At 41.6% G+C, this 18059-nt stretch overlaps 1 protein-coding gene across 5 annotated transcripts in view; it reads left to right on the plus strand.

The window, feature by feature from the left end:
- The window catches only part of ERBB4 (erb-b2 receptor tyrosine kinase 4), a 932933-nt gene that overhangs the window by 653816 nt on the left and 261058 nt on the right, over positions 1-18059 (plus strand). For all 5 annotated transcript variants that reach the window (XM_075001177.1, XM_075001174.1, XM_075001176.1 and 2 more), the window contains one exon: positions 13985-14050. In XM_075001177.1, the coding sequence (XP_074857278.1) occupies positions 13985-14050 (66 nt within the window). The remainder of the gene's footprint in view (positions 1-13984; positions 14051-18059) is intronic.

The raw sequence follows: 18059 nt of genomic DNA on the forward strand, positions 1-18059 counted from the left end.
GTCCGGGAGGTCCTTTGCCAGAGGCTAGCTCACCATACAGGATGTCTTTTGGAAACCTTCCTTCATTCATCCTGTGGACGTGGCCAAGCCAGCGGAGCCAACGCTGCCTGAGGAGGGTGTGCATGTTTGGGATTCCAGCTTGCTCGAGGACGATGGTGTTGGTCACTCTGTCTTTCCATGATATTCTAAGGATGCACCTGAGGCAGTGCAAGTGGAAGACGTTCAGCCTCTTTTCCTGGCGGGCATACAGGGTCCAAGTCTTGCTGCCATAAAGGAGGGTACTGAGGATGCAGGCTCTGTAGACTTGCATTTTGGTGAGAGTGTACAGCTGGTGTTATTGCACACTCTCTTGCTGAGTCTGGACAGAGTTGTGGCCTCACTAGTGCCAAATAGAGGGATATAATAACTTATCTAAATCTGCTGGAAATTGTTCTACTAATACACCCCAATATGCCATTAGCCTTCTTGGCTACAAGGGCACACTGTTGGCTCATATCCAACCTCTCCTCCACTGTAATCCCCAGGTCCTTTTCTGCTGCACTGTTACTTAACCAGTCAACACCTGGCCTGTAATCATGCATGGGATTCTTCTGTCCCCAGTGCAGGACTCTGCAATTGTCCTTGTTGAACCTCATCAGATTACTCTTAGCCCAACCCTTCAATTTATCTAGGTCACTCTGGACCCTATCCCTACCCGCCAATGTATCTGTCTGTCAAGACAACATAATGTCTTTCAGGCTCTTTGCAGAGGTAACAACGTCAGCACAACTGCACATGGAAAAATTCCATGCTTACATGACAAACTCACTATGCATCCTTGAGAAAGTGTGATCAGTGTGTGCAGGGCAACTCTCTCTCTGGGTAAGCCATTATTATAGATGGCTATCTCTAACTTTGATCTATTGCACAGCAAAATCAACAAGTCCCATTGATTTCTGTAGGTGCTGAATTGGTGCTAACTTTCTCCCTCTCACTCCTCACCAGGCAGAGTATTTTCTTTGGTACTTTATGTGCCTTAAATTTCCCTGCAATTTCAGTTAATTTATGCTTGGTAGGGTTTTGACCTACCCTTTTCACCTTCCCTTCAGAAAACCAGCATCAGGCCTCTAAAAATTCCTCTTTGCCCTCCATAAACACTCAGCCTCCACCATTTAATGAAGGGAAGAAAGAACTTGCTACCCCATATGGGACAATTAGCACTAAGAAAAGGCTCTTGTACCAATTTTATTCCAACTAGGATCTTTTACCATCTTATAATTTCTAGAGTATTTCCACCTATTCCTGCCCTTCTGTGTCCTCCTTTTAATTCTTCTCCCACCCTGCTTCTTTCCATAACCATAGTCCTCCCTTTTCCTAGGTTATTTCGGCAGACAATGTGAGATCCAGAATAGGTGTGAAGACTGAACTGCTTTCAGTGGTAGTTCCTTATAGTCAGGTTTATGGATTACCTATTATTTTCAATGTACCTAGAAATCAAGAGTAGACTGATATTTATGGCAAAGCTCTGAGCAAAGGATGTTTTTGAGATGTGCCACCCTGCAAGCTGCGATATGGGTAAACCAGTTGTCATAACTGAAATTATTTTCCTTAACATCTAGAAATAGGACAAGGAACAATGGGTTAAATTGCAGCAAGGAAGGTTTAGATTGGACATGAGGAAAAAATTCCTAACTGTCAGGGTGCATAATTACTTGAATAAGTTGCCTAGGATGGGTTGTAGAATCTCCATCATTGGATATATTTAAGAACAGGTTAGATAAATATCTAATAGGGTTAATATAGGTCCTGCCATGAGGGCAGGAGACTGCACTTGATGACCTCATGAAGTTCCTTCCAGTGTGAGTGTTCTATGATTCCATGTTCTAACTTATCGTTAGGTCCCATGCCTCACTTGGATTCACACATACCTTTCATTAGTCTGGTCTGCCCGTGAGGGTTAGGGTTAAAATAGTGGTAAAAGACGTATAGAGTTATTAAAAATGTGCTCAGCATTTACGCTTTATTAAATGCTTGTAAATTGCTGAATGCATTAATCTTACTTATAACATCTGTGTTCTGTATGGTAAAGTGAGGCATGAGCGTTTGCATTCCAAGTCTCTGTAACTGTGTAGCTTGACAGACAAGAGAGGAGCGTTAACTAGTGTGAAATGCTAGTCTCCCTCAGCTGCAGTGTCCCACGCGGTGAAGAAGGCCCATTGACGCCAGAAGGGCTATTGTGCAATATCGGAGGACAAAATACTTGCTTGATGTCTTTCCCCATGCTACCGGATGAAGAGGAGACATGAAAGTGAATTCCTCCTTTATATGAGTTTGCAACTTGCACCAGAAAGTGGTGGGTGGCAGGGGAGCTAGGGGCAGAATTAAAAGCCCTGACAAAAAATAACTGTATTTTTATTCTGCTTGGTCAGGATTCCTAAGCATAAGCAGAAGATGCTCACTGTTTAGCCTGCTAAACTAGCCCACTAAAGCACTTTGGCTAGTTTCAAAATCTGTTAGACTTGTCTGCAACAAGCAAACTCTCTTAGGCTATGTCTACACTAGCCCCCCCATTGCAAGGGGGATGCTAATGAGACACTTCAGGATATGCTAATGAGGTGCTGCAATGAATATGCAATGCCTGTTAGCATAATGGTGGCCACAGCACTTGGAACTTGCCGTTTTTGATCGCATGCAGCTTGTCTACACAGGGTCCTTTTTGAAAGGACCCCACCCACTTCGAAATCCTATTTGGTTATAGGAATAAGGGGATTTTGAAGTGTGTGGTGTCCTTTCTAAAAGGACCCCATGTAGATGAGCCGAGCGCAATCGACAGCGGCACTTTCAAAGTGCCGCGGCTGCCATTATGCAAATGAGGTGCTGTGTATTCATTGCAGCACCTCATTAGCATATCCCAAAGTGTCTCATTAGCATCTCCCTTTCGAAGCGGGGGGGGCAGCGTAGACACTGCCTTAGAGAGTTTGCTTGTTGCAGACAAGTCTAACAGATTTTGAAACTTAGAATTGGAACTCATTTATGCGTGTGTATGTTTGCCTTCCTCAACTTTGTAAATAAATCTCTTATTTCCTTTTCCTATGTAATAAGTCTGCGTATAGCTTATTATAGGATTGGTGGCATATGTTGCCTCTGGTGTGGTATTTAAAGTGCAATCAACTTGGGCTAAATGTCTGGCCCTCTGGGATTAGGAGTAACCAGAATATTGTTGTGATGTTTGGTGTAAGGGACCGTCTGTCACAAAAGTCAGTTTACCTGACTGACAAGACAGATTGGAGTACCCGCAGGCGCTGTTTGTGACTATTTGGTTTGGTTGTCACAGGGCTAGAGGAGTTTACACTTGCTAAATGGTTGATGAAAACTACGTATAGAACTCACAACCAATTTGGGATTAGTGCTCTCTGTTTTGAAGTCTGCCCTGTCTTTGGTTCTCATGCTGGTTCCCAAACTCCAGGACAGTTTGACTTAAGTAACAAGTAACCCTGAGTAGGATTGTGCCTTAGACCTACCTTAAGTCACAACCTTACTCCTTAGCCTACTCCTTACAGGGGTGAAAGAGGGTTAATATCCAATTCTGACATTTTTCTGCATGAGCTCAGCTCTGCAGGCCAGGGATACAGTGAGTGGTGAGTGTGTGCTGGAGTTTGTGCAATAGTTACATATGCTCAGTTGCAGAAGATATTGGGGATTTTCTCTGAAACGTCATCACCGCTCATTTTGGGAGAGGAATGCTTGACTGCTATGGGTAGCTCATTGGAGTCTTCTGGTAGAGCAATTCCTAATGGTCATCAGATATCAATATTAGAGGTGCATATGAATCCTAGAAGTTGATTTTATATTTGTGGTTCCTCCTTTCCCTGTGGCCGGAAATGTGTCAAAAATACCCACAGTACTTTGACACACACATCCACATCCACATCCACATCCGCACAGACACAGCCCAGCAGGACAGTGACCTGCAAAAATATAAAGTAATGAAAAAAAAATCCTTTAAACATTTTATCTTATCTGAAATATACGACTTTATTTTAGCAATGGAAGCTGCATTCTCATCCACCCCTCAGATCAGTGGTCTGGATGCATTCAAACAGCAGCAAAAAAAAATCTTGTGTTATTGCCCTATAACTGAGTTATTGTTTTTGGTATGAAATCAGGACAAGAACACCTCCAGCCTCATCATTTACCTGTCAGCATTCCTTAGATTTTTTTAGGACCCTTCTTGACAAATCTGCAGTAATGATATTGCAGCCTTGAATCGTGACACACAAAGTACTCATGTCTTTTGCCTCCCATTTTCACCAGCAATGTGCTCCTGCCAGTGTGGATACATACAAAAACCTGTTTATCTTTTTGCTTAGTACCTTGCTGTTGCGACTAAAAGAGCCTGTTGTGACAGTGCAGGTGTGAGCATCTTGTGCCTAAAGATGGTGTTGTCGCCCACGAGGACCTGTACACCCAGGCCCCAGTTGGCATTGGTTTGAATGAATGTCTGCAGTTTTCTGTGACTTATGGCACATGGCAAAATACATATGTTAATACATGAGATGCCAAAGGGTTGGTTGGTCTCGATGAGGCTGCTGTGCAGCAGGTAAAACTTGACCTAGTCTTTCAGTCTCCTGGTTGGGTTTTCCAATTTGCTTGGTGTTTAGCAATTCATTCACTGTTACTTGGAATTAAATCTGCATTCCGGTGTGGGGGTGGGAAGTTTGCTCTATGTTAACAGCAATAAATGGTGATAAATAATAGCTCCTAATTGCTTAATCAAAGCAAAGATTTAGCCAAAGTCAGATAAGTTTTATTTTATTTTTTTTCTGGATGACTAAATTTCCTATTAATATGTTGAGTCAGAAGATCTTACCTATTTTGTCTATCTTGGGGAAAAAGATGTTAGTGTCTTTATTATCTCTTTCCCCAGATTGTATCTTTCTCTAGTCATAACTATGGCCTGAAGACAGTTTCTTGTAGCAGCAGAGCAGTAATAATATGGTGATCTGCTTGTTAGTTCTGCGCTGTCAAAGATAAATAGGAATCCTCCGGCCCGGGCCAGTTCAAAGCTGCCAACTTGATGGGTTTTGACTTTTTCATTTATTCCCTTATGTTTGGTGGTCAATCACTTCTGAGATCAACCCTGCCTGTGTGGACATAGCTAGTAATACTTTATAATTTAGGAATTCTATGCGGATTCTTCTGATAGCACCTGCTGGGCAATCAACACTGGCATGCTTAGGGCTGTCCTCATCATGAATTCCATACTCCATTGTTAGCAAGTATTCTGTTGTTGTCTTCAATAGGTGAATTTTATCTCCACCACCTCCGCCCTGTTTTTATATACTGGCTGCCTATCTCTTTCTTTTCTTTTCCTCTCTCCATGTGTATATCTCTAAGTTTGTTTTCATTACACATACATATTTCCCTTGTCAGTCTGTTTTTGGCAGCCTGTGCATGAATCGCTCTCTCTGTCTCTTTTTGTTCCTATCTGGGGAGGAAGATTAGTGGATAAATAGAGGAGATGGAATCATAGATGCAAATTTTCTGTATTAAAACTAGTGGCAGGGGGAATCTGTTTTCATCCTGCCAGGTGTATGGACAGTATGAATAGCAGGGAAACTCTTGAGGTTCCAGCATGGAGTAAGTGAGTGGTTCATGGGTGATCCAGGCAGGGACACTGTGACCCCAGCACAGACTAGAGCAGAACTGTTCTGTGGGAATTCTCCTGGCCCACAGAGGGACATGAGCAGATCCATAAAATGAATAGATCAGTTATCAGCTAATGAGCTGCAGTCGTGATCACAGGAGGGACATGTGGGTGTCCTATATTCTTCTAGTTATGGGGAAGTATCCACACATCAAAGCTCCTCAGAACCAGGGGATCTATTTAGCATATGCACAAATCGTCCCATAGTTCTGCTGACAGGAGAATGGATTATGCTGCCAACTGCAAGGCTAGCTTCCACAGATGGGATTTGCCGATTTCCTATTATTCACCTTATCAAGGGACGTATGAAATGGCTGAGTCTGCTGAGCAAGTTTGGGCTTGGGAGAAGTCTCCCTTTGAAAAACAATGAAGGGCCGATCCTGAACGTCTATAAACAGGTGCTGCTCCCTTGAAATCAGTGTGGTTAGACCTCTTTATACCAGCTAATAATCTGTCCCTTAAACTTTTCTGCCCAACAGCTTTTTGCATGGAAACAGAGACAAAGCAAACAATGTGTTTCATGTGAGATGAGCATTCTGTTTTGCCGTGATTTTTACTCTCATGCTCTGGTATCTGAGACATGCCTATTTTCCTCAGAGAGGAAACCCTGAAAAGCGTGATTCTCTCCATTAGGTAATTAACTTACAAATCAATAGACGAGATCTGGAGACTTGTGCGAGGCTGATAGAAAATGTAAAAAGATTTTTACTTAACAAAGGAGTGTGAATTAATAAATGGGTGACAATAGGAATTGTCAGGCAAGGACATGGAAAGCATTACAGGCGGATAAAGGCAGAACAATTCATCACAACAATAGTATCTTTAATTCCAGTTAATACCATGCAACAGTGTTGAATCATATTTTGATTTTGCTATCAAATGTATCTTTTCATACAAAAAATGAAGTAATTTTAGCTGCTTACAAAAACAAAGTGAAACCCTTTTTAAATGTAGTGTCATGTTTTAAACAATGAAAAGAAATAAATGAAGCATCTTAATGCAGAATGTAGTGGAATCACCCTCAACCTCTGGGATGTTAGCTATGCTGGTAGTGTTCTGAACCTTGTCATTCAAGCTGAGGGAAATAGTCAGTTCCTTTGGTCAGATTTTCAATTAAGGTTTAGCTCCCAAGTAGTTTAATAAAAGGCCAATAAATTATTGTTAGATATTTTAATACATGGCTAATCAATTATTTTTTTGTGTTAGACTATGTCTACATGGCATACTGCTGCCGCTAGGGTCGAGCACGTGACAGGACTCGACAATGCAAATGAGGTGCTTGTTTACAAATAGAGGACCTCATTTGCATGCTCTTGCATGATCGCTGTCCCAGCAGAGACTTCATTTGCCACAAAACAAGCTGTGTGGATGGGCTTCTGTCGGCAAAAGCCTCCTTTGGTGAGAGACCATTATCCCTAAAAAAAATGAGGGATAAGGGGCTGTCAACAAGGGGGTGCTTTGGGTGACAGAACCCCATCTACACAACTTTTTCTGTGGTAACGAAAGCCTTTGCTGAGACAGCGATCTTGTGAGAGTATGCAAATGAGGCACGTGATTTGTAAATGAGTGCCTCGTTTGCATTGTCGAGCACCCTCATTTGCATGACTCTTCTGGCAGCAGTATGCCGTGTAGACATAGCCTAAGGGTTCAGCAAAGCAACAGGTTACTTATAATGGTGAATAGCACCTTCTACTAAGGTGCTCATAGCCATCAATCACAGATGCTATTCATATCGGCAATTTGCTGCTAACAGGCATTAATCATGTATTAACCTTTTATAAGTCATTTATAAATGAAGCTGGAATGCAAAGTGAGACCATTTCTTCTGGGAATTCTACTGCCTTCACTTTCCCACTTCCATGACAGTTGGCAAGGAGCTGTGGAGGAACACAGCTCGTAGCTTGGGCTAGGAAGAGAACTTCAGTTTTCTTGTGTTTTCAGTAACAGCCTTTTGTAGTTTCTTGTAATAATAAGGTCTTTCTAGAGCAGGGGTCAGCAACGCCTGGCATGGGTGCCAAGAGTGGCACAGAAGCCAATTTCCATTGGCACATGAAGTGGGAGCTCAGCCCCACCCCTTGTCCCTCATGCAGATGAGCGGTTGCTCAAATTCATGTTGCATGTACATTTAAAAAAGACCAGCTAATGCTACTAAACATCACCTAAACAGTAAAGCTCTGCATCTTTTTGTATTAATGAAGCTGTTGTAAGTAAGACTATTAGTGACTTTTAAAAGTATCACCAGCACTTGCACCATACATAGAGGTCAGAAGGTCAAAATTTGGCACTCCACCTCAGCATGGTTGCTGGCCCCTGGTCTAGAGCCAAAGGAAAGCTGTTCTCAGTTCTTGGGTTAGTGCAAGGTGGAAGTATTCTTAGGATTTTACAGTCTAGGTAGCTTCTAGTTTCTGTTGGAGTCATTTTTGGTTGGCAGAGCAGAGGGATTAAACTGTTGATAGATATCTCCCAAGGATGCAGTATAAAGACTTCCTGACCCACGTTCCTTAATGAAAGACATTTTGCTTTCATATTGCCCAGAGGGAAATGAGTGATTGATTCTTAGAGCTACAAGTCTGGAAGAGATCACAAGGGTCATCTGTTCTAACTGCCGGACAAGATACAGGATTTCTTGTGTATAACCCATACAAGACAAATGGTCAGTTTTCTTCATGGGGTTTTCCAGAACAAATGACTTTACATGCTCCTCAGTGTCGCTGGCCTTTCAACATATAGGTTAAATATAAACTATATATAATTACACAGTTCTGATTTTAGCCCCCTCACTCCTCTTTTGTGTTTCACTGAGTGAAACTTCATTATGCATTCAGAACAGCAGTTATTTTCTGGAATGGAAATTTAACTGACATTACTAGTTGTCTTCTTCAGCTGTTTTTATCACGAGAGACAAAGAAGGGATCACAAATTCAGGCTCCTCTGGACACTGCTTTTTCTCGTGTCATTTAGGAAACAAAAGTCGATTAGGAAGTAGACTTCTTTTCCTACTGCCTTTGATAATTAATAACGATTGAGCAAATGGGCAAGGTAACCACTTACAAGGTAAAAGGCTTAAGAAGTCTTTCTTTCCTTGCATTGATAGCCAGGTCCAGCTAACTCGCTAACACTAGAGCCAGCATTTGCTTACACAAAGAATGTATGTGATGAAGTATCAAATCTGGCCTTTCTCTCCCCTCAGGGAAGGCTTCATCCTGCATGGTGTTGCACTTGTTTTAATCACTGAGTGCCATCAACACTCATTGCTTCCACTGATGCTTGAGGATGCTGAACATCTTGCCAAATCCATTTCCTAGTCCACAGAGACTAGTGGCAGTAAGTCATAAGAACAAAGCTTGACTGCCTTTCCTAACCCAAATTGTTCTTAAAACCTCCTGCCCAAAAAATATCCACCAAGGACACTTGCATTCTTCTCTGTTTTTTATATTTCTTTTCTGAAATGAGCAGACAAAGAATATCCCAGAGATTCCTTTTATTTCTTGCAGAATTTTTTACATAAACTGTGAGTGCGATGAAAGGAATTGCCTACCTCAGTCCCCAAATCTCTGTTTTTTTTTCCCGCAGTCTGAAAAACACTTCTTCAGCAGTGGCTCTGACCCTTCTAAAATCCCTTTCTGTGCATTAAGACCCTTTCTGAAATTCAGTACAGTGTGATACATGGAATTACATAAGAACAAAAACTAAGATGGGAATCCAGAGAAGAATTTTCAAACTGTTGACGTTTGGATTTAATCTTGCTCATATGAATACTTCTTACTGTTATAGACCCCAGTGGGACTACTCTCCTGTGAAAGGTTTACTGAATCATATCCTTAGAACCCAACATTCTTCCCTGAATCATAGGAAGTCAAGGTTGGAAGCAATCTTAGGAGGTCATGTAGTCCCATGGTTTATAAACAATGTTCCACGGAACTCTGGTGTTTGGTGACCAACTCACAAGTGCTGCAAGCATCTGATGCTTTTTTGATATCATACTTAGATGGTCTCTATTTTCTGTTATTAAAACCCGACACGTTACTACCTCTTCATTGCAGTGATACCTGATTAAATCACTGTAAGCATTTTGTTTTTGCTGTATTTGTTGCCAATTGTGGGGTTTTTTGTTTGTTTGGTCAGTTTTGGGACTGACTTTTTTTTTTTTTTAAAGAAAATTTTCATAGGTATTCCATGGTCTCAAAAAGTTTAAAAAACACTGATCTAGCCCAACCCCTCCTCAGAGCAGCACCAAGTGAACTGAATCACTCTAGCCAGGGCTTTGTCAAGCCTGACCTTGAATAATAGTATGTATGGGGATTCCACCACCTACCTAGGTAACCCATTCCAGTGTTTCACCAACTGCTAGGCTACGTCTACACTAGCACACTACATCAAAATAGCCATTTTCGAAGTAAGGACATCGAAATAGGCTACCTCGACGTGTATCGTCTACACGTCCTCCAGGGCTGGTGCCGTCAACATTCCACGTCGAAGTAGTGACGGGGAACATCGAAAGGAGCTGCCCCGGAAGGAAATGTGGAGCGTCCACACACACAAGTGCTCCCTGTCAAAATAAGGGGCCAACAAAGCCCCAAGCCGCTCCCTTAAAGGGCCCCTCCCAGACACACTCGGCCTGCACAGCACGAGATCCACAGAGCCGACAACCAGTTGCAGACCCTGTGCACACAGCATGGACCCCCAGCTGCAGCAGCAGCCGCCAGAAGCCCTGGGCTAAGGTGACCATAGAGCTCTGCACGGACTGGACAGCGTGTCTCTCAACCCCTCAGCTGATGGCTGCCATGGGGGACCCCCCCCCCATTTTGAAGTAGCGGGACGCGGATTGTCTACACATGCCCTACTTCAACGTTGAACATCGAAGTAGGGCGCTATTCCCATCTTCAGATGGGAATAGCGATTTCGACGTCTCACCGCCTAACATCGATTTCAACGTCGAAATAGCACACAGCACGTGTAGACGCAACGTGTGCTATTTCAACGTTGTGCTGGCTACTTCAAAGTAGCTGGCTAATGTAGATGCACCCCTAATGAATGAATGAGTTTTTTCCCATCTAGACCTTCCACACTGCAACTTGAGACCATTGCTTCTTGTTCTGTCATCTGCCACCACTGAGAACAGCCTGACTCCATCCTCTTTGGAACCCCCCTGCCCATTCAAGTAGTTGAAGGCTGCTATCAAATCTCTCCTCATTCTTCTACAGACTATATAAACCCCATTCCCTTGGCTTGTCAGCATAAGTCATGTGCTCCAGCCCGTGCAACCATTTCTGTTGCCGTCCCCTGGACTTTGTCCAATTTGCTCACATCCTTTGGGGGGATGAGGGGGCACAAAACTGGGCAGAGTACTCCAAATGTGGCCTCGCATGTGCCAGACAAAATATCACTTCCCTCAATCTGCTGGCCATGCTCCAACTAATTCAGTCTAATACTCTGTTAGCCTCCTTGGCAACAAGGGCACACTGTTGCTCCTTATTCAGCTTCTTGTTCACTGTAATCCCCGGGACATTTTCTGAAGAACTGACACATAGCCAGTTGGTTCTCAGCCTGTATCCGTGCACTGGATTCTTCCATTCTCAGTGTAGGACTCTGCTTTTGTCATTGTTGAACCTCATCAGATTTCTTTTGGCTCAATCGTCCAATTTATCTAGGTCGCTCTCAATTCTATCCCTATCCTCCAGTGTACTCTATAGTGTATCAAACTCTCCCCACCCCGCAAGGTTAGTATCACCTATGAATTTACTGAGAGTGCAATCCATCCCTGAGTTACACTTCTGTAAACAAATCCACTGTAGACTTTGTAGCTGCATAAGTATATCAGGACAGAAAGTGGATCAGTACTATTTCGTTTTGGAAGAGGACCAAGGTTCCTAACACTAACAGATGAAAAGCAAAACAGCCAAGCCACTTTTTTTATTCCCAGTGTATTTGATATCTGACCTTCAAAAGGACTCGAGATAATTTAATTCAAAGATGTGTTGTCTACATGCTCAGCTCCCCATTTTGCTTGTGTAGCTGAGAGAAGGGAAGGCAATGAAGCAGACACTTTGAGCTCCCAATGAGAAAAAAAAGATCTGGCAGCCTTCCCCCTGCTATCCTGTTAAATATATCTCTATTTAAATGTAAATTACCATTTGACGCTGCCAAACAAAGTCACTTAATAGGAAACAGACTAGTTCAAGTCTGTGACTTCTGAAGATGCTGAATCATGTTTATTTCCAGGGTGGAAGGAGCTGGGTGAGTGAGTTTGGTTCTGTACCAAGGATTATGTTGGTGTAAAGGAATATGAGGTGCAGAGACTTTTGTTCATATGTGGACCTTTCAAAGATCCTAGCATGCACAGAAGTGTAAGAGAACTCTTTGGCTCCAGGCTACCTGTCATGAAGCTACTGTTATCTCCCCACCAATATTACTATGTCAATGGAATGGAATGAATGAATGAATGTGCAGTAAATCTAGGCCAGGAATAGAAGCAAAGGAGGGTAGGAGATGAGATATCAATCTACTTCTGGGCTATACAATTAACAAATAATCTGCTGTGTATTCTAAGAGTTTAATACCTATAGCCCCAAGACTTGCATTGGCTTTCTCCCTAATCATCTTCTCCAAACTCAATGGGCTATTAGATACAATTTTGAGCATAAACCACACTGCCTTAGAAGTAACTTTGGGAGGTTCTGTGCTGCAGAGATACACCTGTGTGTTGGCTTCCGTATCGGCTTCCCTCTCATTCCTGTACCCACAGCACGTTGCCATACTACCTGCGTTGGCTCAGTGGCATTACTTAACAAGTGTGGATGTTGTATGGGACTTTATTCCCACTCCCAAAGAGCAGGAGGGCAAACAAGTTTAGAGGACCTGTGTGTCTGTACCCACTGCTTAGGGGTATGAGGTATGTTCTTTATCCTCCTTCAGTTGGATGGACGTAGTCACAATGGATCCCCTACCTAAGAGTCTCTTCTGCTAAAAGTTTTCTTCATTTGCTATTAGCCTGACCCTCTTTTCCAGTTTCTAGTGCTATAAATCAATTTAGATTTATTAGCTTTCAGCGCAGGACTCCAGTAGCTTCTTAATAATTATCGTTACTACTGATTAAAATTGCATTATTCATGCCAGATGGAGTTTGCATCCTGTCATCCAGAATGAGTTTGCAATAGGTAGGTATAATGTGTTTCTGATCTAAATAAACAGATGGCTGAAACTGACGTGACATAATATGCTGATGATGTCAGCGACGTAACAGCTTTCAATAACTTCAATGCAGCAAAGCACTGTTACGTTTGGCAAGGTAGCTGCAAAGCAATTACTTATGATATAAGTGATTATGCCATCAACATTGTATGCACATAAGAGTGGTAAAAGTTTGGTTCAAGAAACAGTCCTTCTGACCTTTTGACTTTGCATAAATAAGACAATATATCTCCCCGCAAGCAGTTAATATGGCAGAAAACAAATTATGCTGCTAGCCAAAAAAAGAACACTTTTTCTCTTGGAGCTAGAATTTCAGTGTCCAGAGTGCTAGCACGGGGATGTGGCCATATTAGATCTGTCAACATTCCATCGGTTGTGTATGCAGAAGATTATTATAAGTTAACACTATTAATACATTCATGGAAAGTCTCCCATTTATTTTAATGGGCTTCTGGATCAAGCTTTAAGTGAAATCTTATTTAATAGCACTTCTGGGTAATATTTTATGAAGAATAAAAGATTCCTAAAAAATGAGGCTAGGTTGCTTTATGGAGGAAAAAAACCCAATCTATTTAGCTGAGAAAATATCCAGCTTCTTTATTAGTCACTCGCTTGCTTTTGTTTTGCCCCAAGAAGTTTTTTTCTTTGATCATTTGTTTTGACTTTTATTTTTTCTAAAGAGGTTCAGATGTTTTTATGTGCCACTTCTAGCAGGCTACCCACCAGTAGTGAGAGGTTGAGTGGTCCTGTTAGGACATCCAGCGTATATATTATAACTGTTTGGGACAGTTAAGAGTGAAAGCATACTCAGATGTTTCCAGTCTGGTTTTCTCGTCTGAGGGGCATTTTCTTTTCTCAGGATCGCCAAATGGAAACTTTTAAAAAGCTGTATCCATGTTTGGGTATTAATCACAAATATAACATGCCTCCACAGCCTGCATGTTTGACACACAGTGCCAGCTACCAAACATGCTTGCCAACATTTCAACACTGGTGAGGTATTGAAATACTCGCATTGCAGTGACAGTGCATGCCTTGAGGCAGCAATGGAGAGGAAAGAGAAACTAAGCTAAGTTTCAAACTGATCTCTTTGCTTTTACTCTGCAGGTGGACGGTGCCACAAGTCCTGTAGGGGCCGATGTTGGGGACCTACAGAAAATCACTGCCAGAGCTGTAAGTATGCAAGGACTGGCAAAGAAAGGAGTGGTGAGAACTGTAAAGGGATTCTGTGGTTTCCATTTTAAATATGTATTGTCCAGGCCTTTTGAAATAGTTTCAGCTCTTTCACATTTAGCAATTTTTGATGTCATTTTTTTCTGTGCTTCTAATGAAGCTTAGGTCAAGATTCTGCTTCTTTTCTGTGCATGTAATCCAACATAGCACTTTGCTTGAGGGATCATTGACTGTTACTTCAGAATATATTGGAACAAACGCAATAACAAGAGTGTGAAATTGTGGACTTGATCCTGAAATCCTTAATGAAGACCTAATCATGCTGAATAGGGTCTAAAATCATAATCATTTCAATGGGAATTTGAGTATATTTGTAAATATTGAGTAAATTTGTCCCCTTGCAGGACATTGCTCTTGGTAAGGACCTCAGGAGGTGGTCCGTAGTATGTAGGTCCTATCTGGATGGCTAAAAATTGCTTGTTGGGTTCATTCTTCCTAGGAAGCCAATTTGTTCTGTATATTTCCATGAGTCTGTCTTCTATGATTCCATTTGTGCTCTGGTTACATAGTCAATAAATAAGCAAAACACATGCAAAAATATCCTAACAACACACAAACACACACACACACACACACAAACACATACGCATGCATGTGCACGATCTTGTCATTCAGATTTGAATAGCACTGACCTCTGTTTAAGTAGATTTGTTAAAAATATCACTACTGGGTGTACGCACTTGGGACTACCTCCATGAAAACAGTTACCAGAAACTGGAAAATGGAAACTGTATTGGAGAATTTTTCAAGATAAAACCAAAGCACTTTTTCAGGATTATTCTATGATCATCATCAATGAAGAAAGGGGCCCAAATGAGTACTATATAGTACTATACCATGAGCTCTGCACTCCACAATAATGTGCCGAGATTTGTGTCACTCTTAAACATCTGGATCCAGATATTTATGGGGCTCAGCTGTGTACCCGTTCTAACTCTGCTGACTTCAGGGTTCTAGAGTTTCCTGTTATGACTACGTCCACTTTGCTGAAAGGCATTACCTGTAAGGATACACTTCTCACGTTGCCCCACATACAAGGCGTGCTTGCAGCAGGTGCTATCTCCATACTGGTTTCTTATTTCTGGTTCAGAAATATCTTTGTTGACCCCATTGTCATGGTTCATGAGGGCGGAAGTCTCTCCTATCTTTCTGCCTCAGTAATCAACAACTTTCCAACCAATACACAAGTTGAGTCTTCTATTTCAGGTGGAATTTGACTAGTGTCAATAAATGCATTCGTGGCCAGACCAATTCAATTCAGGTCTGCTGATGGCCTGAGAGACCATCAGGAAAGGAGAGAGAACAATATGCCCGCTCCCTGACAAAGCTAGGACAGCAACAGTTTCCTTGGAGGAAAAGCAAAAGGAACCTGAGGACTCAAAGGGGAAGACCTCATGGAAGCTGTAGCCCAGCGTGAGTTGAGGACATGTGTTTGTGTTGATTTGACTCAGGTTTGGAGCAATAAAACTCTGTAAAGTGAATGTGGCATGTCAGAGACTCCTTAGCAATCTAGGGAGAAGCCCTGCCTTATCCCAGAGAGATTATGCACATTGTCTGAGAGAGGAGTAATGGAAAGACAGCAGAGCAAACTTAAATTTAATTGAGTTTGAGCCACGTCTTCAATCATCTGAAGAAGTGGGTCTTTCTCACAAAGGCTCCTGACCTAATGAATTTGTTAATCTCCAAGGTGCTACATGACTGCTTGTTATTTGGCCAGACCAGCTCATGGGAATCATTGAATAATATACCAGGTACAATGGTATTAGAAACAGCATTGGTCTTTGTTCTGACCAATTTAATCATGTTGCAGCTCTTCCTGCATATCTGGTTACCTTTTTGATTGCAACTGAAGAACTTAGTGCTGAAAAAAGAACTTAAATCAAGGCATCCCACTCAAATGTGGTGAAAAAGTGGAAGTTAGCCAGCCAGACATTGTTATTCATCAAAGCAGGTGCCTCTCTTTATCCTACATAGGATTGTTTTCCCACCATTACTATTAATGCTTGTTAAAAAAATCAGATTTTGGTGGATTTATCCTTTAGACATTTGGTTGTTCACCCATCACTGACCCCAAAATAGGTTACTCATTGCTGTCCAGCCTTAGGTCTTGATCCCTACAAGCACATGCTCTAACTCTGTGAGGTCCTATTAATTTTAGGAAAGAATTTGTGTGGCTGCAAAAGTTCATGCTGCAGGAAGTGGGCCCGAGAACTCCAACTAGTAGGCAGAGCTACTTTGACATAATTATATTGATTTGGTGGATTAATGTAGTATTGCAGGGAAAGGAAAAATTATCTGCAATTTTACTCTGAAGTTGAAGCTTAACAGAGCTATACAGTAGGTTTACTATTTGGGGAGACAACCATCTCTCTCTCTTTACAAGGACAAACGTATCGGAACACTAGGGACAGGCCAAGACATAAAAGTGGCTTTCAAAATAATAAACAATGAAAAGGGGATACTTATCTAGGCTCCAAAAGGATCTAATTTGAAATAGTAACTCTATGCCCTTTTAAATTTAAGCACAATATCAGGGTAGCTCTCTGCAGAGTCTGATTATCAGGGACTGCAGTTATTTTATCTTTTATACTTCTCTATCCCCCATGACCTAACATGATCATTGGTAAGCAGTTGTTTTCTAAGGAAAATATTGTTATACATGAACTTGGCAGCAAGGACTCTTTGGAAACCTTATTGTATATTTTGCATGTTGGCATTTATTGCTTGGCTTTTGTTTAACCATCAAAATATCCAAGCAGGGACCAAAATCAAAAACCAGACCACACTATTGCTGCTTTGATCACAGCTTTAAAAACAAACAAACAAACAAAAAACACTTGACTTTTCAACCTGATAGATGTTCTTTTTGGATGCCATTCATCTCATTGACACTTAGTCTCACGCGTGTTTTACGGGAGACCCTGAGCTATTGTATTCGAGAATCCATAGCTTTCCAATGTATGTACGAACATGCTTCAAAGACCATATCTTCAAACCTCGCTGCTTTGTTCCTGGAAACAAAACTCAAGGAGGACATGTCTCCATTTTAATCATGTTGTGTTTTTGAGTCGCTAAAGGAAAAATGCTAATGAGCCTCCCTCCCAAGTTAAGATTTATATTATTTTCCAAGAAAAGGGATAAAACCAAACAATCTTAATCCTGGTCTTTCATTTCAAATTACACCAAGGTAAAAAGCAACTGGATAGTTTTGTTCTTGAATGAATATCATCCACTTAGGCTAATTTTTGTCTTGCCTTCCAACTGTTTCTCCCTGTCTTTAAGATTTTTGTATACCACCTGTATCTAGATATATTTACAAAGCATATACAATTACATGTTTAAGAGGACAATTAATAAGAAATGATAGATAAACCCTCTTCATTAATAGTTAAGGAAGGGGTAATTTCCAGGTGCTCTATCATGCAATTAATTTATTTTTATCACCGAAAATATTAGTAGATATTAACAAACTTTTTCAAAGGTAGCTAGGGATTATGGTTGCCTCAATTTCAGCAGAGCCAATTTAGAATGGTGGGATTGTTTTTCAATAAGCACTAAGCCCCCACCAAATTTGAAAAAAATACCCTTTTCTTGTTAGACACACCAAAATCACTGTTCGTTTGGAACGCCTATCCTTAAATCTATCTACTCTTGATGTCTGTTTTATTTCTTCCTACAATAAAGGAGATTGGAGCTTCTGTAAATTTAGTACCTTATTGTAGGAGACTGACTGTGTCAGGATAGCACTGTCCCTTTAAGAAGGAGGAGAGGCAGCCCACCTCCGTCCAGAGAGCGGATGCCAACTGAGCTTTAAAAGAGGGCATCTGGGGTTAGATAGAGACCCATTAGTGGCCTGAGAGGCCATCAGGAAACGAGAGAGAACGTGTTGCCTGCTCCCTGACAAAGCTAGGACTGCCACAGTTCCCTGGGAGGGAAGGCAAAAGTGCTA

This window comes from Carettochelys insculpta, chromosome 8 (genome assembly GCF_033958435.1).
Source record: "Carettochelys insculpta isolate YL-2023 chromosome 8, ASM3395843v1, whole genome shotgun sequence".
NCBI classification, from domain to species: domain Eukaryota; kingdom Metazoa; phylum Chordata; order Testudines; family Carettochelyidae; genus Carettochelys; species Carettochelys insculpta.